This window comes from Sparus aurata, chromosome 19, assembly GCF_900880675.1.
Source record: "Sparus aurata chromosome 19, fSpaAur1.1, whole genome shotgun sequence".
NCBI lineage: Eukaryota > Metazoa > Chordata > Actinopteri > Spariformes > Sparidae > Sparus > Sparus aurata.
In genome coordinates this window covers 13,759,917-13,783,630 of record NC_044205.1, presented here as the reverse complement: position 1 = coordinate 13,783,630, position 23,714 = coordinate 13,759,917, and the positions used below count along the sequence as shown (strand labels likewise).

The window sequence follows — 23,714 nt, the reverse complement described above, 5'->3', positions numbered from 1 at the left end:
GTTTACTTTGCCAGCAGACCATCCTGCAATCAACCACTGAAAAGGAAAGCTCCAAATGATACCATGAAATCATAGGAAGAATATTACAACTGTGTTTTCAGTGCATCCTTCACTGACTGCCAAAGGGAATAAACAGATCCAAATGCAGCAATGGTGCAGCGTAAGACCTGCTCATCAGTAGGAGGACCTGCTTCATGTCAGCAGGTATCTGCATTACTGTGTGGTTTTTGTAACATACCCCTCAATCCCTACCAGATGACAAGGGGGAAATTGAGCATTTCATTATTATAGATTATTGTAACTAAACACTACAAGGTTTCCAATAAACTACTAATAACAGGTATCCCCTCTACTATCTACTAGGGACACTTTTCAGGTTAAACGCTTGCATCTTATCTTATTTATCTAAATTATAATATTCTAAAAGAAACTTCAGATAAGATTTCCCTTTGTTCATTTAATCCATATAAGCTTTCCAAAGCACATGTTTTCAAGTGCTCAAGTCCTTCACAACACAGTGGGGTGCACAGGTGCAGCAGGGGTACATTTCGTCCGATCACCACCAAAGAGACCTGTGGTTTAGTTCCCAGCACACATGGCTGTCTACATTCCACAGAGCAAACAGCCAAGTTAGCAGCAATAAGGAGAGCAATGCATAGTACAATGGGCAACAAAACTGGGAGAAAAAATTGAATGGAAAATACATCACAATTGATACAAATAAAAAAAAAAAGCAGATAATTGAATTGACCAGAAATGAAGACGTTTGATACTAATTGACTCATCCTTTTCATTCCTATGTCCCAATTCCAGCTGAAGTGAAGTGCATGCGAGGTCTATGATCTTTGCTTCACTCTGGTCATTAGCAAGCCTCAATTTTCTATCCCTGACTGATTTCATTTGGCTTTGAGTGGTTGAAAGGAGAACAACACCAGATGAGGCCAACTTAAAAACAGGTATTTCAGAATTTCTTGTCCTTCTTATGGATATTAAGTGCAGCGATCTCAAACGAGCGTGGCTCTCAGCCATCGCAAATGGTAAAAAGCTGGGGCCTACATGGCTTTTTCTAACCAAAGAAAAGGAGAGACGGAGATGGGGAGAGCAGCAAATGCAGTACATGAAAACAATAAGCACTTACTTTTCAATCTGAGGTAGTGTTAGAGCGGTTTTCTGGTAATAGGGTTTGCCTAAAAGATGGGGAGATTGAAGAATGCAGCAAAGATGATGGACAGAGAAGAACAGGCCTTCATTTTACAGAAGATGGGAACAGCAGCACTAGAACAACAGCCTACTGTTTTCTCAAGTGCTCTCTCGTTTGATTACCCCTCCTGCCCTCCTCCTCTTCTCTTTCTGCCTACAAGCAGTGATTTGTGTGTCTTCCTGTAGCTTTTTGGTTTCAACACCAGGGAGCCTGAGCCACAGAGGGCAATGTGCATGCATCTGTGCATGTGTATGTCAATGTCTATACCCAAGAGTGTATGCCGATGAATACCTACACAGAAGCATGACCGTGTCTCCATAAGCTTTTCTGTTTTCACCCATGTGACCGAGTTTGAAACCATATTCCACCTTCAAAATACACTGCAGCACCATTGAATGAGTCACCCCTTTCATCTGCTTCCACTGCTCTCGGTAACTCCAGCTTCCACGCCTTGCCTAATGGATTTTCAAATGCAGGTACACGATTTCTTTCAAGACTTGACAGGCATTTTCCTTTGTGTTTAGAGATGGGAATCAGGCACTGAGTGGTTTGCTGGTGATGGTGTTGTTGAAAGTTTCTGCATACAGAGTAGAAACATTTTCACTGAACTTGTTTGGAAAGGCCAAATGTGAGATTTCATGCACATTTTCACATCTGGCCAAACAAAGGTAGTAAAAAAAAAAAAATCTGAAATACTTCTATCTAATGCTCAGTTTTTGTTTTCAGTTTGTTTTTGGCTGTATTCTTATATTGAACAGTAGAGTGCATATAAAAAGGTGTGTCAGATGGGAATGGGAAGTTCTCAGGGGCTGCCTCAAAATTGATTTCTAAAATATTTGAATGAAGAAAAATGCTCACAACACATTTGTGATGGGTAAAAACAGACTTCAAAATCCTCTAAACTTTTCAATTATTGCAATTTCTACCTGGCTTTTAATCTGCAGTAATTTTATTGAAATCAAAGCGGTCGAAAAATGAGAATTCTTCCGATTTTGAGTTGTTTCTTGAGTTTTATCTGAATTCTCTTGATCAAAAATCATTCTACAATGGTTACTCATAGAAAAGAGGGGTGTAACTATCCAAGTATTCGTTCAGAGCCGTTCTTTACAAGTCATACGCTTCTGTTGGCTAATATGACTTTCTTCGTTAGGTAAACCCTGTACCATTTCCCGGTAAGGTACAGCAAAAGTAGACAGGTATTAGGGTCAAACTGTATGCTGACATTGTTCAACTGAAGACGGGTATGTCTTTGGAAACACTTCAAACATGTCATTTATGACAGAATCACCTGAATGTATCCATTAGGGGGAAAACGACAAAAAGACTGGAATGAAAGTCCTCCTCCTCATAGCGTTCAGACAGCCTTTTACTGCACATTCACACCAAAGCAATACTTAATGGAGTGTTTATCGCTGTGTTAGAGAACACAGTGTTAACGCATATGGTCAAAGAGCTTGAGCCTCGATACGATGTGCCTTCACATGTGCATTTTCAGTACGTTGTGCATGCTCTATGGAAACAAGCAAAAGCTTCACCTGTATTGTAACAGGTCGGAGTCTTACGTTGGAGTATCAATGACACGATGAAATAAAATCAGTTACAAAAATGTTGTTTTCTACATTTATTTTTTTTCCCCTGGCGATAACATACCAAACCCTGACTCTGAAACCAATATGCATACCAAACTGTTTTGCAAGGCTACACTCCTAAAAGAAAACTACATGTGGTCATTTTGTTTTTTTTATTCCTGAATGATAGCCATAAACTAAATTTTGCATAGCTACGTAACAAACTCTAGAATACGTGCAGACATGCCATCATTGACTGTAAATGTATGGTATGAAGCCATTATGGTCAGCATGAGATAAGCTGTGACAAGCTGATTTGCGGTGCCAAACTCATGTTATAACCTGGATGTAATTGACTGTGATTTCCAACTGCCCTCTCCGAGCCAGAACGGCAATGTCTTCTAATTAACTAGAGAGCACTGACAGCCTGGTGCCACCTCCATTTGGTCCCCACTTGAAACGAGTGCCATGTCCTGAGGGTTCCTGTCAGACCTAGTGCTCTGTGAATGGTATGACATGTCCCTTCATGTCTCCATTCATCTCTCTCTCTCTTACTCCATCTTACTTTCTCTCTCTCTCTGTCTCTCTCCTACTTCCCCTGACAACTATTTTCTTCTAATCATGCTCAGGAAGAAAACGAGTGTGTTTGGCTGGAAGGGAGAAACACACTGTGTCTACTGTACGTGTGTGTGTGATGAGAGCCCTAAAAAGACAGAGAAAGCAAGAGTGTGAGAGAGAGAGACCAAATGAGCAAATGAGAGCGACGGAGAAAGGAGAGAGAGAGATGTTCATAAGTCTGTCGTCTTATCTGTGTCTCTGTACACTGTGCTTCATTATCTGCCTGGCCTGGAGAGTGATGTCTTCCTAAACCAGCACTAGAGCCTGCAGGCTGCCACCACCGCCTTCACACTTAATGCAGCACACACATCAGCTACACCCCTTACTACAAGCACACACACACATAAACACACTAACACAGACACAGTTAAAACCTTCAGAGTGACTAAATGTGCACAGACAAAGAAAAATATGACAATATATGCAGAATATGCATTTGGTGAACACATACAGTCTACTATAGGTTGAAAAGCAGGGTGGTGTTGCCCTGGTGCATAGCTCATGAAGGAGCAAGGAAAAATTAATATGAAAAAAAATGTACATGGTGTATAGTAGAACAGCCATCCAGCAGATAGGAGCCTGTCACTAATGAAATAACTAATTTGGTAAAACCCCATTAATTGTGCTGAGGGCGATGGGGTTTAATTGAGAACAAGGCCCGGGTCACACAGAGAAAGGCTGTTCAACATTTTTATGAAGCTAGAGGGGAAAAGAGATTACAGTCCGATAGACAGTGGTGTTTTGGCTCATTTAAAGGCCCAGTCCAACCTTTAGATTCTGCTGTTGGGTGAGTACCTTTAATGCCTTCAAAGACTTTTAAATTCCTAATCTATGCCAGTAAAATAAATAACACTTTGAAAAATGGAGGCCTTGCTTAGACTATCAGTCCAAATATGTTTTTTGGCATTTCCTGTTTTTTACCAGACTGATTTTAGAAACAAAGAAAAAACATGAAATGTGATTTATTGCCAAGGGTAGAGCACTTACCCAGCTAAGTTTTTGGTAAACTATACAGAGCAGGAACCATGCTTGATATATTGAACATTTTGTCCTTGAATGCATTCCCATCCAATGCCGTTCCCAAAAATATCCCATTCCTGTGCACCATGACAACTTTGCAGTGTTCAAATAACAACGGCTTTGTATTTCACCAAGATTTCCTGTGGAGGAGTTAAGATTAATAAAGCAGCTGCAACAGGGGGCATGAGTTTTATAGTTGCACTGTGAGTATAAACTCAGTATGGATGCAAAATGTTGAGCTTGACTGGGCTGTCGATGTATGTATGAATTCCTAATTTGAGTGATCACCTGTTTCCGAATATACTGTCTAAAATGTCAGTCTCTGCTTATCTTGTCACCACGACTTATGCAACTTTTTAATAAAAACACAAAAACCTTTAAGCCAGTGCACCACTTTTAACTTTAGACATGTTTGAATTCAATGCTGCAAAATGTTTTAAAAAGCCCTCCCATAAGCCTGGGACAACCTGTAATTCTCACCACTTTTGTGACACGGAGTAAACTGACGTTGGAACTTAAATTTAGCGGAAAGACTTTTGTCCTTTTCTGACAACTGACTCTTGAAGCCCCCTCAATTACCCTTCACTAAACCTGGATTTACAGAAAGACATTTGTCACCAAACAGCAAAAACATCCCTCTAGAGCAGAAGTATTTAGTGTGTTTTGCTAAATCTCTGTGCCACACTCCAGGATCTGTCTAGTAGTTTGAGGTGCATCACAATCAGCCTAATTGGACAGGTGTTTGCAAGCCATTATGATACTAAACCGTTGTGTCAGTAAAAGAGCCCCAAAACAGCACGATTCCCCCCCAAAACCTGCTGAAGGATTAGCTTCGTGGTTAAGATGGGAGGGAATGCTTTTACATGTCAGAGTTGAGAGAAATTAAGATGGGGAAGAGAGAAACACAGAGAGAGAGAGAGAGGGGAGAGATTAAAGAAGAGCAGCACTCTCAGTGTGTGGTAAGCCACAGCCATCTCTTGTCAGCCACCCCTGGTGGGAGTATGTACCCCACACAGAGAAACAGAGACAGACATTAACACTCCACTCAACCTCAAACGACTCTCATTTGCCCAAAGCAAAAAAAACCTATACAGAAAACAGCAGTAAACTGACACATGCTCCTTTTAATATGTGTACTCAAAATGTGTAATGCAACATAGATCTTTAACAGTACAGTTGCAACTAACAAAAACCTGTTAATATTATCAATAACTGTGTTGATGTTGAGATTTTTTTTAAGATTTATAAATATAATCTGAAAAAATAAAAAATAAAATAGTCCATCAAAAATCCCTATAGCCAAAGGTCAAAACCCAAATAAAGTCAACTAAATTTAAATCATATAAAACAGACAACAGCAGCAAATTATCAAATAGAAGTGCAACGAGGGAATGTTTGTCTTTTTTATGCTTAATATAGACTATGGTGCAAAACATTTAATCTGAGATTCCATAATCCAGTATTAATTCTTTAATAATTACCAGAACGATGAACCACTTTAGCATTTAGAAGCAATGCCTCATAACTTATTAGAGCCTATAAGTGAGGCCTGAGGTAATCCAGGAGTCGACCTTATATCCAAGGAGTTATAGTCTGGGACACACTAAGCCACCTGTATAGACAGACACTTACACGCACACACAATATCGCAAACTCTCCACCTGTTATTAGATGACACACAGAAGCCTATGGTGAGGCACTCAAAGAATTGATCCTCATTGATTTTACCTAAACAGCATGTACTGTAGGGCCAATTAAGCATCTCAACAAGTCAGTCAAGTTACATCTCCCCTACAAGCAACCTATCCCTATCATGAACAAACACACTGTTTCAGACTTTAATGTGCTACATGTACATAAACACAGCACAAACCCTCACCCCACCACTCCAAGCTCTCCTAAATGACCTCATGAAGTAGGGTGAGGCTCTTCACACATCTAGCATCACTGGTGGAAACAGAGCAAAATATCCCCTCATTGATCTGTTGACGGCACCCAAAGGTCAACAAGGCAGCGATCTCAGCAGGCTGAATGGGCCACATCAGGTCCTGCTGTCAGCCAATAAGCTAGTGAGAAAACTCTAAGTACTTGAATGAGATGAGCCAATAGCTGGTGAGAAATTTCAAGAATTGGAGAGAGAATGTCTTTTTGCTTCTTTCCATTTTACCTAAACCATGTGTTTGCTTTGTTTCATAAACTGCTATGAGCTTGAGTTTTGCCTTTGTTGATTACCCGGCGGAATGATCTCAATTTGATTCATATTACTATTAATTGGACTGATTTTATTCAGTTATTGAGCAAATAATAAATACAGTACAGCCATTTTAGGTCCATTTCCAAGACTGTTTTTTTCTCAACCACTGAAACACCACTACTAATAAAATAATAATAATAATAAAAATAATAAAATCTATGATAAATTCTAAAAATGAGATCAGCAGCAATTGGCAAGAAGCTGAGAAAGGCCTACAACCTCTCATCACTACAACACATAAGCTGACTGGCAAATATTTGTATAGCAATTACTCAAGCAATTCTTTGTTTGACCATTGCTACAGTTAGACCTACTCTAGCTACTTTTATAACACTTGTTAAATGTATGCCATTTCCCATGTCTACACAAGAGGCGTTTGTTTTTCAGTCGTCTGTTTTGCCAAGTGTTTGTGTATTTTGGCTCTCAGCGCTGCCTAATCACAGGTAACCTACAACTCAACTGTGTCTGAATGCATCCTGTGTAGACACAAATGGAGACACTGCTGCTTCTCTGCTAATGTGCTGCTCATGCTGTGCCTCCTGCACAGAAACAAGTGTTATTATCTCACTATCCCCCTTCCATCCAAAGTTTCTGTGACTAGTGCTGTCAAACCTCTGTGGCAGGCAAAACAAATCAGAAGATCATTTATTGCCATCATATCATCTTCTACATAGATTGCATGCAGAAGTCACTGCTTTGCTATCTGTTGTTTTGTTTGGAAACTCTGATATGTTTTCTTTTCAGATTTCACTAAATTGGAATCTAAAACTTAGTAACTATATGTCAATTAGGCTATGTTTAACAAATGTTAAACTGGGGGAAGAGTTTTCTGATCTGCTCTATCAAAAAGTAGATTTATCATGTCCATGTGCATTGCTCACCAATAACAAAATTACCCATCAACAACATTTTTTGTCAATTCCTCAATGCATCTACTGCTGAAATTAAACACACAGTAAGCATCTACCAAGGAAAGAACACTCATTTGCAGCTAATACCAAAGGGGTTGTTCATGACTGAGACACTGCTTTTAAGAGGCTGGAAGCTAAGCATATCTTACAGCTGTATCACCTCATGACTTTCTGCATATTTAGCAAAGGTAGTTGCAATATCGCCATAATTTCAGAATGAGTAATGTGTAATCATACGCCCTGCAGGCCGCTTTCGTTCAGGTTTTGGCAGATGAACATTTGACATCTAATTCACCATTTTTTCATGGATTTAGATATCACGGGTTCCCAGGATGTATTCATTTCTTTGTGTGCATGTGTGAGACCATGCTAGGGCATCTGTGCATTGTGTGTGTTTGCATGCATGTGTGTCACTGGGGTAATTAGGAATAGGAGGGAGGGTGATATCAAAGGAGGCACTTTACACTCTCCATTTCAGTTTTGATGTGTGTGTGTGTGTGTGTGTGTGTGTGTGTGTGTGTGTGTGTGTGTGTGTGTGCGCGCGCGTGCGTGCGTGCTTGTGTGATGATCTCCTCCAAGCTTTGATGCTGTAAGCTCCGGCGGTTAATGTACTACGGATAAAAATACTACACCATGTAATCTGGCATTTATCCCTCGAGAGCAGAAGCCCAAAATGTGACACATGTCAAGAGGAAGGAGGTAGGGAGAGGGGAGAAGAAGAACAAGCGGGGGGGAAGAAGAGGAGGAGTGATGGAGGTAAGAGACCTAGAGACTGCATTTCTTCTTCTGTTTTAAGATGGTTCAAAGATTGTCAGAGATTCTTAAGACTGCTGAACATTTTCCATTAATTATTAGAAATAATTCAGCACTCCAAAATACAAAGGGGAAGGAACGACACCCAGCTCCTCAGGAAGTTGAACGAGACTGTTAAGTTAGGCCTTAAAACTTTTGCATTTTGAAAGACATTATTGTCAAAGCCTTATAACAACGGCTGAATTTTTATTCTGCTTTCAGCTTCCCTGTTCACACCTCTAAAAATCACATTTATATGCAAAAACAACCAAATTGTGACCACCCAAAATGATGATGGATCAGATGCTGTTTGCACGATTTTGTGTTGTAATGCAGCCTGAATAAAAATATCTCTCTGAGTCTCAGATAAAGCAGCCCTACTGGAATAACCAAATGTGACGCCATCATGAAGACAAACTAATGCAACGTGCTGAACAAGCTGTGTACCATTAACTAGGGGCCAATACAGAAACAATTATTAGCAATCAAAGAGACCGATAACAGATATTTGGAACACGTATGCATAAGTACATTTTACTGTACTACTCTACTAAAGTACAATTTTGAGGTACTTTGCTTGAGTAGTTCAATTTTTTTGAACCCTAACCCATTCATTGATGATGGCCAAACCGTGTAATTACATCGTCACGTGATGCACTGCTGCCCAAAAAAGTACTTCTGCTCATAAGCTTATATTGTAAAAGAAGTGTCTGGAAAAGGGTGAGTAAATTTTTTGGAGCGTCACAACCCTGAAGAAATTACTAATTTGTCTGTCATATTTTGTGCCATTCGGTCCAACAAAAATTAGAAAAAATCTAGAAGAGACACACATTTAGATTATTTTATCGCCATTCAAGTTAGCCAGGTGCTGCAACGGAAGATAGCCAGCTCGGTCACTGGAAGTCTCTAGTGCGCATGCTATATTTGCCCAACAACACGGAAGATCTGGGTGTTTTTGTAAAGCCATTTTGGCTTCATGCGCCACTGAGCAGCCTCCACAGGAATGAACAGGGCTCAGTCTCCATGGCTGTGTCCAGATTTAATTAAATATCCTTGCTACAAACAGACAAAGGATGCTTCATCAGAGCCAAAGTATTGCATTTTTTAATTATAATTGTTTTTGCAACAATAGGCAGTTGTACCACGTCTACCAAAGTGCTGCATTTGGTTGAAACTGTCCAAATCCTGTCCAGACCTTCCCGCCACAGCACTTTATACGTGCACTCCTTTCTTTAGAAATACTACAAAATCTCAAACAATGCACACAACACTGGAAAACACTGAATGCAAAGCTGGGCTGCAGGCTATATTTTGCAACAGAGCCGGAGCAGCTGTTCCTATGCTGGCCTTGTAGGTCTACAGTACAGTGGGCTAAACCACAGGTGCATTATCTAGGAAAATATAAACATCGCATGTGTTAGCAGATACCCACCCATATTAAACTGTTCAAAACGGACACAGAAATCATCACAGGGCTACGCAGAGACACAGAGAAAGAGGAAGCAATGTCTCTTACAGTAGTAACAGCATTGGAGTGAGAGATGAGCTCACTCTTCTTGTACTTCTTAGCCATCACTGCTCAGCACAAGAATGCAAATGTGATCAAGTGATCCAGACCAACCATTTTCAAAGAGTGAAAGATAACAGGAACATTGAGACGAATGAAAAGAAAATACACACCTAAACATAGTCCACCAACAACTAATAATAAGCCCAAAAGAAACCATAAAACAATGTCTCCAGGGAGAACCTTACCTTTTAGAAGCAATGCAGCAGGTTCTTCTTGACCTCCTCTCCATGCTTGTCGCTCCTCAGTTGGCTAACGCAGATGTTCGTAGCCGTTTGGTGGTGTTGTACCATTATGGCACCGGCTGTAGCATCCCAAAGACAGGAACAGACATTTTCGCGTGTGCCCATGTGTATTTTCTTCCTGTGCGCTTTGCCGTGCTTCGTCTTTGCTCCCATAACGCTGTAGTACCTGTTGAAATCCCTGAGGACAACCTCCATGATGGCAGAAATGTTCGCTAGCATAGTCCACAGGTGGTCCGACCCTAACTCCGACATGACCTTTACCCTCACGGCAGAAGTAAAGCGAAACAAAAATAAAACAGAGCTTACTTAAAAAATAAACAAATAAATAAATGTTTAGCTCTGGCTTTGTGGTATTAAATGTCGGAGAAAAAGAGAAAGATGGAGTGCATCCTTGATTAACTTCACCTGTGCTCTTTCTAATGCGCAGTCAAAATGTCTGACCTTACTTTGAAAAGGGTCTATCAGGCAAGCAGTCATGACTGACCACTAAATTAAGACCACTTTAAAATAATTTTATTTCATTAATTAGGCCTTGTGCAGTATTTGAATTTCTACTCGGTCAACCAGCTTAGGGCTACTTCAAAATTAGCAATTATGAAAGGGAAAGTTTTAGTTCTAGGCTGTATGTTAATCCCGAAAAGGACATTTAGTGTAATTGAACTATTTAAAGGAACAATAGGACATTTTGAAAAAATACATTCATGTACCTTCCATTTGAGAATTAGGTAGATGAAAAGAACTAGTTAGCATTCAGTTAACTTGGCTTAAGCTTACAGGCAGCACTGCGATGCAGCAGTTAGCGCTGTTGCCCCACAGCAAGAAGAACTTCAGTTTGAGACTTTCTGTGCGGAGCTTGCATGTTTTACCCTCCCACAATCCAAAGACATGCAAACAAAAAAAAGTTAATCAGTTATTCTAAATTGTCTGTAGTTGTGAATGTGTTTGTCCCTACATGTCAGCCCTGTGATGAACTGCATATCAAGGTGTACCTCCCCATCAGTTGAGATTGGCTCCAGCCCCCCTCATGACCTTGAAAAGGATAAGCGGTTTGAGATAACGAATGGATGGCTAACTTAGCTTAAAGGCTGGAAACATGAAAACCAAGAGCCAGCAGAGGTAGCAGAATCTGCCTAAACCCTATAGGTAACATGTTAGTACCATCATTTGTCTGAGACACAAAAAACAAAGCGTAAAAACAGAACCGTTATGTTTTCGTCCTCACAGCGGTGATAGCATGAAAGAAAAACAATTACTTTTCTGGGCTTTGGAAAAGTTTAAAAATGATTAACCCCAAATGGCAAAAAAAAATAATAAAAAAAAAAAATATATATATATATATATATATATATATATATATAGAAAACAAAGAGTAATAATTGACGATGTTTGTAGCTGGAGGTTTCCTGGTAACAGATTTACAGAGATCTCCTTTACAACTGTGGTGTATAGCGAAGGCACTTTTTGGGCCGCAGGGGAATTTTTTTTAGCAATATCCGGAGTAGCCATTGGGAGAAATTGGAAACAAGGCTGAATTATTGTACATGTCTATTTGAAATGAGAGGACACACACACAAAATGAAGAACGTAAAAGAAGACCACTTGAGCACTACACAGAATGATCCTCGTAGTATTCAAAGCCAGAACATTGTTTGCAGCCTTGATCTGTGGCCATTTTGTTTCTCATTGTAGCAACACCTGAATTTAGATTTTAGATCAACTGAACAGATTTGGTAATTTATCCTATCAAAGCAAATGAATGCCTTTTTTCCACTATTTTTATTTTGGATTCTCTTTGAATCATGTTTTTGATTACAATTAATGTTAATCCCTGCAGTGAAAGGAACATTTTAGCCATGTCATTCGTACATTTCGCCATGAAGACAACAGCAGCTTTTATGTCAAATTCCCAGTGAACGACAGTGTTGCTGAGTAGATATTCTCGCTCAGCGGCGGAGAATAGGAAAGACCGCGTTTTCACATGGTGTCAGGCGAATAAATGAGCATGGGAGTCTATCTACCTGAGATAGAGAGGACCTGCGTTAATGAAGAGGGAAATGAGTGAATGAGCGCGCGAGTGAGCGAGACAGCTAGTGTGTGGGTGTTCGAGGTAGCAAATGTGTGACTGAGCGAACAAGTGAGGGAGAGTGAGCCTCTACAGAGCTACCTATCAGGGGTGGGAGAAAGAAGATAGTTAGGCGTGAAGACCATACGTCAATGGGCCCTAATTGAGCTCCTCTCCTTCGCTCTCCACTTGCTACTGACACATCGCCACAGGGCCCATTGGGAGAACGCCAGCTTCACGTCACGTAGAAAACGAGAGCGATGGATGATAAGGGGAGCAGAGGAGGGTGCTTGTCGGTTTTCCCCTCCCTGGCTCTTCGCCCCCAGCCCAGAGACTTAGGGCTGATGTTTCTCCAACTTTTGAAGACCTGATGTTGCCAACTCAGCTTTCTCCTAAACACTGCAAATGGTCGTAGCCTGAAGGGTGGAGTGGCAGACCATGTGACCATGAAACTGACTGATCACATACCTGGACAGGGTGGGAAAAACCTAGGCAGGGGGATGGAAAATCTCTACCCTTGAGCAAGGCACTCAACCTGGAATTGCTTACGTGAAGATAGACCAGAGATTGTGTCTCAAATCCACCCCCAGAGTGCTTTTATTATTCCGGATTGATTTATATAAATATGTGGCACGTGAATGATTCAAAGCCCTGACATATTTACCTGATTCACCCTCTAATAACAGCCGTCACTTCCCCAGTTGTGGTGCACATCCTCTCCCTGTCCTGTTTCAAGTGGTATTTTTGTTGTTCTAAGGGATGAGGTCTAATGTTCGTGTCCAAATATTCCTATGCAAGCTCCTCACTGGTCAGACCACCAGCAAAGATAAATACAGCCTTTGAGCCCAGTAATGTGGCATGACTTGTTTAGGATCACCAAAATAGACTTTATTTGGATTTTCCCACTTCAGCACTGACGCAAGACGACATGCCTTGGAAAACAAATACGTTTATAAGTTGACTCTCAGCTCTTATAACTACTGAGTTGTTGAATTGTTTACAATGCTCTGTATGTTTGCGGTCACAGCATAGATCCTAGTCTTCCTCATTACCATCCGTTCACTTATTGCTGTTGGATTGAACATGAAAGATAACTCTATCGAAGGAAGAGTTCACCCAAAAATGAGAAATCAGTCATTATCTACTCACCCAAATGCCAATGGAAATCCGGTTAAGTCGCCATCGACTTCAGTAGGGTACTTTTTGGGTGAACTTACCCTTTAACAAAAAAACCTTGTCATGGATGGTTGTCGACCCGTTAGTATTTTAAGCGGTGAAGCATAATGTTCTGTGCTTTTATGCTGAGGGGGTGTGTGAATGCTTTTTGAATAAAACTGTATCACATCTTTGTTTTACAGAGAGAGTGGAAGTAAATTGTTGAATGGACGGTGGGATTAGTTGGTGTCTCATCTCTTTAATTCAGTCAGAAATTAGCCCGCACCTTATTGGTAATCATAGTTAATCTACACAACATAAAACTCAGCTGATTATGAACAACAGAACTTTTGGGGGTAAATTTGTAAACATGAGAAAGAGATTCGGTAAGCAGCAAGGATTTCCCCCAAAAAATGACACAGAGAGAGCTTTTTAATTGATTTCTTTGATCATTTCAATTCAAATTCAAATACCTTTCAAACATTTCTGTCATTTTCGTGTCTATGGAATAAAAGCTTTTGAGTACAAGTGCTGAATACATCAAAAAACAGGTTTTGTGAGACCATTTGGGCAATGAGAAGCAGGTGGAGTGCACAGTGAAGTTGAGAAGTGTGCGCACATACACACTCTCACAACCACATACACAAGCATGCACGCACATACACACACACACACACACTCACACAAACGGCTTTGTTCCCCCGGGTAGACCGTGGAGCCGTCAAAACCACTCTGATTCTGAATTAGCTCTGATTGGTTGTCATTGCAGTGTGTCCCACACAGCTGAGACCACTCAAAACCACACACACACACACACACACACACACACACACACACACACACACACACAAACACACTTTTATGGTTTGGGCATCATGTTTCACTAAACTGCTGAGTTCTCTAGGCTGTAACTAGGGTTGTTTTAAGAGCTGTGGTTCAGTATAAATGTGCATGTGTGTGTGTCTGTGTCTGTGTGTGTGTTCACATCTGTCTATATGGCTGCAGTAAACGCATGTATGCCATGTATTCAGATTTTCAGATGGTGGGGGAATATATTGTCCTGCCTCCAGCAAGCTTTGATATTCTCAGAGGATCTACACTCGGCCAGAGATACTTGACATTTTGACATTTCAAGCTGCAAAACATATACACACATGTTTTCTTAAATAATGCCTTGTATCTTTTCCTACAGAGATCTGGATTTTTTTTTTATTCTATTCTTGGCACCCTTATGATTGTTTTGTTGGTCAAAAAAGATTGATTGAGACCCATATGAAAATAAACTGACTGTAAAAAAGTCCTGTTATTAGCCGAATTGAAAAATATCTGCATGTATGGTGTGGTAGTGTGCTGTGTTATTAAGACAATTATCTCAAAATCCTATGCTTACAAAACCCACCTACAATGGCACTGAGGAACTGGGAAGACGGCTCTGTGTCACCACAACAGAAAAAAATCCTGGATGAGTTGTGTAAACTTCTCGACCAAGACCAAAGGGAAGCACATGTTTGAAAGTCCACTCATCTATTTAATTAAGAAATTATACAGGTTTTGCATAAATGTCACTCTCTCACTACAAGCATGCACGCTAAGGAAAATGTGGGTCCAAAAAAAGCAGACCCGCCCACCTCCAAAGGGATACCATAGTGCCAGCAAAGCCTTGTGTGGCTAAATCTGCAGGGGTTTACCAGTCTCGCTAGCTCCGTTTGGGTTGGATGCCCATCCAACAAGCCTGCTCCTCTCGTTGCAAATGTGTCTCGGTAAGCATCATTCCTGCTCTGAAACTCGAGTTGGTGGGAGCAGAAAAAATAAGCAAAAGAGAACGTGGGAGGAGGTGTAAAAAAAAAATTAAAAAAAAAAAAAAAAGAACAGAAAAAATTCTATTAAAAATGTTCAAACTGAAGCTGGATTCCATCTATAGAGGCCTCAGGATCAGGTTTCTCTGCAAACAACAGCCCAGTTATCCAACAGTGTGTGGTTGAGAACAGAAAGCAGAATTCTCTCAGAAAGAGACACATGCTAAACACACAAATTAATGCACATGGGCATGCATGTAATGTATGTATGGGTTTATATATGTGCGTGTGTGTGTTGTGGGATGTACAGGATCCTACACATAGGTATGCTAAGAGACTGCCAGTACAGCGTGGCTCACATGCACATTCTTCATTGGTGATACATGAGCAGCCTCTAGTGGCGACACACCAGACTGCACTCAACTAATATACTGTAGGTACGTACACTTGATGGTACAATATAAAGTTTTTGGAGAAGGATTTGAATATTTACAATTTTGATGAGGTAAACACACAAACTCGGAAATATTTATTTTTTTCATAACTGAATAAACTAGCTTTTCTCAGAGGAAAATAAAAAATAAAAATATCCCAAGACTACATTCTTGCACTTTTGAAATAGTATAAGTGCATGTTGAACTCACAACAAAATAACCCCAATAGCAGATAAAAATACGTGCTTTCTGGTTGTTTGGTCACTTCCATTCTAACATCTGTTTCTCCACTTAACTATTTGCACATATTTCTAAAGTACATACGTTTTGCACCTTATAGTTTACTCTAAATGAGTAATATTTGAATTATAAGATCCTTTCTCCTCACCATCTCAAACATCTACCACAAACCACTAATTAAATACCTGAGGCTGGAAAGTACCCATATCCAGTATTATTCTAGTTTTTCAGGAGTCAAAAAGTTCGGCTTTTATGGCCACTAAATGCTTTTAGACAGAATTATGATTTAAGCAAATATTTAACATCTTGGTTGGCACCTCAGGCTATTTTTCAGCCCTGAGAACTCAAATTCAGCTGAGTGCCAACATCAACATATTAACCATGTATATCACATAACTGAGGCAGCAATGAAAACAAAACGGAATCCCCATGGTGGACGTGATGAACCATAGTAAATGGACAAAGGAACATCTCCATCAAAGCCCTGGGAAAAATGTTAAGGAATGTGGGAACATTTGCTTATTTCTTAACCCTTCCTCCCACAGCAGTGTCAGTAACACTACTTAAAGCCATAGCTTACATAGCTATAATTAGCCGCTGGACAGAATCTGTAGCATGGGAATACATTACAAGTGAACCTAAATTTGGAGAGGCAGGAAGGAAGGAAGGAAGAAAGAAAGAAAGAAAGAAAGAAAGAAAGAAAGAAAGAAAGAAACTTAACTGAACCACTTTCTTCATGACAGATACCAAAACAGACAAATACGCAGTTTTACAGAGCACAGTCAGTACGCTTGCACAGATGACAGTAGACAGCCTCAGTTTCAGCTATCTTTCCACCGCACAAGAAACACTCACTAAATTGAACACAGAGCTCTTTTAAGAAGCACTTTTTTGAGCAAAGCCAACCCAACGCACCAATTTGAGTTGAAACAACTGGTGTTTTTCACGTCAACCAGAACAACACTTACATTTAAAATGACAAGTTGGATAAAATAAAATCCAAACCCCGCTTACAGTAAAAGCCACCCTGGTGCATGGGATGTCTGGGGCAGCACGGCCATTAGTGGTGATGCAGTTAAGTGTTTTTAAGACACATTGTGCAGCACTGTCCGGGATTAAGGACCTGATTATTTGTTCTCAGAAGCCATGCCTTACTCTGCAACTATAAACCAAGCTGCCACGTCCCTGTGGTCCCTGTTTGTAAGAGTTAAAAACAGTGTTATCAGTTGAGTGTATGATAGGTGCAGTAGGAATCTTTTGGCCTTCAGTGCTACTGGGTGGATCTTAGAGGTAATCTATTCAGGCTACAGAGTTCAGCTTTAAATCCAAATGCACAGCGTGGCATTTCTGCTGCTTGGGGTTTCTCCGTCAAAACAAAAGGCATCATTTGGTGACGTTGTGAAGCAGCTTGGGATCATGGGTGTTGCTGTCTTTGTCGTTAAACAGTCACCACTGCTGATGGAAATCTATGACGTGACTCGGGCCCAAATGTTCACAGACGACATGATGTATCCCTCGTCGCTGTCTAGCAAGTTGAATTTCTGAGTTTGAACATTGATGAAAACATTTTACGGATAAAGTGACTACATAACTCAACAAAAATATACAACCAAGTCTATTAGTTTCTTAGACATTTCATGCAGAATGTTACATAATCTGTCTTCAATTCAGACGAACACAGTTATACATACTGGTTGAAGGCCACTTGTCAGATTATCACTGCTGAGGAAAACATCTTTCATCACTTAAAATGACCATCTCATTCTAACTAATGAAATGACAATAAAGCCAGTTACCTAAATGTTGCAGTTACATATTTTTACTTCTTCACTGGTAGACAAAGTCAAGATACTGCACACTTGTGAGTCAATACGTTATTTAAGGAAGCAGCCAACCATGTTCTCAGACCCCACGTGTCTAGACGTTCATGTCTCATCCAACAAATTCCAAACAGAGGCAATCATTTGTTAATGCTTGATTATCAGGCCTATCAGCTCTGTCTCTGTTTTATCAGTTATGGGTTTGTCTCATGACTTTAACACTGGCTGCTTTGTTTTCAGTGTAAAGTTATTTGTATTCACGTGTGTTCACACAGTAATCATTTTATTACCCTGTAAATATAACACAATGCCTTTTTTATATATTACATTATGAGATGTTTTGCTATTATCATTTGAGATGTAATAAATATATTCTGTCTTATTTAATTCAATATGAGCGTATCTGAGAAAATCTCGGTACTTGACTTAGTTGTTGCTTCTTTTTTTTTTTTTTAGAATGTATGGATGCAAAGGACGATACAACATGTGTTTTCAGAATTTCAAACAATATGACGACTGAATGGAAAACAACCACTATGGCTCCCAGTTCTGTACTGCGAGCAATAGTTAGCTCATATGCTCCGGCTGTTAGCAGGAAAGGGTCCATTTCTCCACACCGAAACTAAATATCGCCCCCTCCCCTCCACGTCACACTGCACCCTTCAGCTGAATGTGTCAGACCTGCAGAGCTGTTCTTAAAGACTCTCAGTTTTCTATTTACCTATTGATTACCCATGTTGCTGAAAACACCTCTATACCTTAACTGCATTCTTTCCTATGCTCAACATACTCCAGTTTGTGACCTTCTGGTGATGACAAGATCACAAAAGGCCTACAGACATACACTGAAACAGCCCTGAATGCACAATTCCTTCAGAGGACAATGTAGAGATGGGTGCGAACTGTTTAACTGATACCCGACCCATTTGTCTGTATTGACATATGACCAGGTTTCTCATGTTTTTTTTTTGGTGGCACTCCCCTAGCTGACCCTGTGATTGGTTCATCTGCCCATGAATAGGAACTGCTGTGCAAGATAGCATCCAGTGACATTACCAGGGAGACACTTAACTGCAAGCGGAAATCCCCTCAGTATTGTTCTTCCTGGTGAGGGGCAATCCTGCCCTGCAGTATTTGTAAGGTGACACACTATTTCTAGGGCAACAGACAGAAATCAGAGGGACGTCTGCTGGTGTGTTTGTGAGATGTATTTCAGATCTACTCCGAAGGATCTGTCTGAGGACTTCTTTCAGGACTTCTTTTGAGAGCATGTTCTTTGTGGGAAAGTCGTGGATAACCTCATGGTCTGTCAGGCAGGCTTTATACCGGACACTCAAGCAGTCACACACCAGCAGAGGGCGCCATTTGCCAACATACAGGAGGTATCATTCAGGCTTTATTATATATAGTATTAATACTGTATATTTCAAAGACAATTTAGCCAATAATACATTTTTTTTTCTTGTCAGTACATTATTTTTGTGTTTGTTGTTGTCTCATAAAATTTAAATCTGTCTAAAAGAAGCACTTGTAGATAATATAGAAATTAAAATAACACACATAATGGTATTGTAGACATACTGAGTCACACAATAATCCTCTTTTAACTGAACCACACAATAGATTCTGGGTTTGTGGAAACAAATGATGAAAAGCATTATCAATTATTAACATAAGGTATGAAGCCCAGCCTGGTCTGCTGACGTGACCAAGGAGGCTGGTGAAAGAAAATAAAAACCTGTCTGTCCGCTCTTGTGTTTGAAAAAAACATTGGACTTGCAAATCATAGGTGGCAGAGACACACAAGAGTTGATGAGTACACAGCACTGACCTTCAGGGACCGCAAGAATGCTGAAAAAACTTTCTAATATCCTGATCCTTTTTATTGTGCTCGGGCTGGTGTGTTTTACTCTGCTTCTACTCAACAGCCATAACTGCACTCTAACTTTTTCGACTCAGCCACGTAGTGTGGCAATTGGAAATGACACCCTTTCTCAGATGATAAAAGAACACGTGAAACAGCTGAGGGAAATGGAGATGACTGAAACCCCCCAAAAGACGGTGGCTCCTATGAACAAGACTTTAGGACCCTGTCCTGACATGCCTCCAAAACTTGTTGGTCCTCTACATGTCGAGTTTGACTCAACCAGGACTATTGATGAGGTGAGAGAGGATCTCAGTTCTCGTCTTCAGGAGGGAGGACGATACAAGCCACCAGACTGCATCTCACAACATAAGGTGGGTGGATGAATGAACAGAACAAACGCAGAATAATAGTATCGAGTATAGAAATAAACAATAACTTTTCAATTTCATATGAAGTATAATGGTATAATGTGTCAAAACAATATGAACGAAATCAACGCTTACTGATTATGAATATTATTTAAAGGGGAAATATTTAGTTTTTCCATAAATGAATAAACATGCTGTTCTTAGATGAACATAAGGTCCGCAGAAAACTGTCTGAAGCTAGAAGGGTGGCAGGGTCCGCCACACAAAAACAAAGTAAAACAGTATGAAATTCCCATTGTCCTTTGAGGCCAGTTTGTTTATTCAGAATTCAGTATCTTTCTTTTCTGATTAAAATTTCTTCCCCAAAATAACATAGTGCACCTGTGATTGCAGATAGCCCTTATTTACAATGATGATGAGTAACAGTTTAAAAAGACATAAAAGATGCAAACTATTCAAGGATGAAAAACAACTAAGACAAGTTTATAGACAGATACAGGATCCAAAAACTATTTAGTAAGGACAAAAAAAGAACAAACAGAAACTGAATGGTTTATGAACATGGATCTAAATTCACTCAGTGTTCCAGGTAGCCACGCTCGAATGATTCTTTAACTTTATCGTATTCTGCATCAACTGCTAAGACTTACTGATGGTAAAATGGTTTTGGGGAGCAAGAACATCAAAGCCTTGAAGGTCCGATTTGTAAGAAAAGTAGATTTTTAAGTCTCATTTATGAATCAAACACATTAAACACTGACTGGACTTGACTTTTAATGTTTTTTGCATCTATATTAAAGCAAACTTTAGTATCTAATTTTTGTCTAGGTGGCGATCATCATTGCATTCCGAAATCGGCATGAGCACCTGAAGCACTGGCTGTATTACCTCCATCCTATATTGATGCGACAGCAGTTGGACTATGGTGTGTATGTCATCAACCAGGATGGTGAGGGAATCTTCAACCGGGCTAAACTGATGAACGCAGGCTATGTCGAAGCACTGAAGCAATACAATTATGATTGCTTTGTCTTCTCGGACATTGACCTGGTTCCCTTAGATGACCGCAACCTCTATAGATGCTTTGACAATCCACGACATTTGGCTGTGGCAATGGACAAATTTAACTTCCAGCTACCTTATAACCAATACTTTGGTGGGGTTTCTTCAATGTCCAAAAGCCAGTTCCTGAAGATTAATGGCTTCCCGAACACTTACTGGGGCTGGGGTGGTGAGGACGACGACATCTATAGGCGAGTAATCTTCCGTGGGATGTCCGTTTCTCGACCTGACATGGCGATGGGAAAGTACAAGATGATCAAACATGTGAGAGACAAGCACAATGAGCCTAATCCCGAGAATCCGTATAAACTGAGCAAAACCAAGTGGACCATGGATAAAGATGGGATTAATAACCTAAAATACACAGTCAAGGAGATTGTGAAGGATAGACTGTACACTTTTATCAGTGTGGATATTGACGCCCCGCCAAGCTGAAGGAGGATGTGGATCTGGGACTGCTGTTGACAGTAGACTCATTGGTCTCTCAGTGTTGATCTCAGTGTTGACCAACTCTGTCTTGGGTGTGTGCCAGATTACCAATGCAAGCATGTGCACAAATTTGTGTGCGTGCACGTGTGTGTGTGGGTGGGTGTGAGCGTGTGTCCGGGTGACATAAAGTCAATGTAAACTTCATGAAGTACAGAGATTCTTGCCAGTTTTTCTCAGTAGTGTTGGCGCAATCCTCAAAAGTAAATCACTGTGTGAAATTCACTCTGTTCAGTGCCTTCACATAATTCTAATGTACAACCAGCTTTCTGCTGACTTTTATTTTCTACTTAAGTCTCTTTTAAACCTTTTCTATTTTAGCATACTTCCCTATTTCTTAACTTGTTTCAATGTTCTGTTTCTTGACGTCTTCTCACTTGTTTTTAAGTGTATTTTTAACTGCAATTGCTAAATTCTTTTGATGTTATTTGTATGCCCCTAAAGAGCACTCTGAGTTGCCTTGTGTCTATATTGCGCAATACAAATAAACTTGCTTGGCCCTGCCTTTCCTCACAGAGAAGGAAAGGTGGGTTATGGTAAGTGTAGTAGTTTCGACACAAGAAACACCACAGCAAACCACAGTTTTACAAGGGTTGCATCTAGTACACGTTTATGAATTGCAATTGCAGATATTACATGAGGTTGGCCAATGAAGTGGTTTTACATTGTTTCTTTCTAAGTTATACAATAGTTAGTTTTTTTGTACTTGACATTAGTGTTACTGCATTTGCTCATTGTGCATATGGAGCATACTGGAAACAATGAGAAACATGTAAGAAGACTTTTGAGTTGAAACTTTTTCATGAAATGTCGTAATGGCAGCCATTTTCCTCATGATGTCATGGTATGAAGCTCAAATGCTGGGACAATGTTATGCTGCTGTGTTACTGTGCTGGGTTGCAAGTCGAGTAAACGTAGGGAATGGTTACCACTTCCAAATCTATCAGCAACTGAAAAGATGGTGGATTGTGAATTTCAACCTGTTTTTACTTTTCCTACACCTAAGCAAGTACTCTATGTGCCTTAACCTAAACAAACCATAACAGTTTTTAACGCAAAGTAAGGAAATGCAACACAGCGCTTTTACAGTCAATATTATGCATCATGGCTAACCAAGGAGAAGTTGGGAATGAGAACATGTTGGAAAATCTGGAGAGACATCGGGCCATATTTCATGGAAAAACAACATCTTTGGTAACCATTTTGCGTCCATTTGACAAAAGTCAACATTGGCATCCAACTGCTTCCTCGCTGACGTTAACATTTGATTCCATCAAGTGTGTTTCACCTCCAGGCTTAAAGAAATGTAGGACTTGCAGCCCGGAACACAAAAGGACAACACTTGAGCTTCACACCCCAAGCATCATGGCCGCCATGTGAATGTGGTCTATAAGCTCTACACAACTACTTTTTTTTGGCTGTTGCGGGTTAATAATGAAAAAAGTAAACAAATAATTTTGGTGGCAGTGACACGCTGCTTGATGTGTCTTTTTTTCTTCTTTCTGATGGTTGGGTTTACTGTTATTTGTGGCCTTTTGCAATGAAGATGTATTTTGCACAATCCAAACCAATGTGACGATTGTACCTACTCTTTGTTATCTGTATTAATGTTTCAGAAAAAGTTATAATGAAATGTGAGGTTTGGTCATTATTGAAATGGTCCATGAAGTGAGCTTCCTTGTAAACATTCAAAATAAAATAAGACCATCCCTCTAACAATGTGTCAGGTAATCGTTGCAGAGGGAAATCAAGTTCCACAAGGTCCATGTTAAGCTTCTGTTATAAATGTCTTACTGTAAGGTCACTTGTATTAGAAAACCAGTCAATTGCTGTAACCGAAGCACTTGCAGGAGAGGCAGGAGTAGGAAAAAGGCTTCCGCGTGACATAGGTGTGCCAGCATTCTGCTTTGTACTGCACTTGTTTTCTTGAAAGAAAATATGTTAAGCCTGCCTGTGTGACGCTAATACTAACTAAAACACAGAACAGTTACCATGCAGATGTGCTGCTTTGATGGGAGGCGATGGGTCTCCCGCTTAAAGTGTCAAATACACAGCATTCCTAGAATTTAAGACCACGTTTTTATCCTATTGCTGGTGTTTCCACCCTGACTTGAGATTATGACTTTACAGAAATTTCAACTAGTCTTGTTGTCATCTGTCGTGGTGAAAATAAGTCATACTTTGTACTGTCTCCTCCTCTCTGGCATGACTCTGGCATGTTTCCAGAAATGTATAAACATGAATTTGC

General features: G+C 40.1%; 1 protein-coding gene and 1 long non-coding RNA gene across 2 annotated transcripts in view; one reads left to right on the top strand and one right to left on the bottom strand.

The window, feature by feature from the left end:
• LOC115570355 (uncharacterized) overlaps positions 1-10,575 on the bottom strand; it is a 177,702-nt gene extending 167,127 nt beyond the window's left edge. The window contains exon 1 of the long non-coding RNA XR_003981752.1: positions 10,120-10,575. This is a non-coding gene — a long non-coding RNA (uncharacterized LOC115570355). The remainder of the gene's footprint in view (positions 1-10,119) is intronic.
• Positions 10,576-19,362: 8,787 nt separating this feature from the next.
• LOC115569651 (beta-1,4-galactosyltransferase 2-like) lies at positions 19,363-23,183 on the top strand. The gene is made up of 2 exons (XM_030397678.1): positions 19,363-19,921; positions 20,747-23,183. The coding sequence occupies exons 1-2, from the start codon at positions 19,532-19,534 to the stop codon at positions 21,413-21,415; spliced, it is 1,059 nt and encodes a 352-aa protein (XP_030253538.1). The 5' UTR covers positions 19,363-19,531; the 3' UTR covers positions 21,416-23,183.
• The last annotated feature ends 531 nt before the right edge of the window (positions 23,184-23,714 follow it).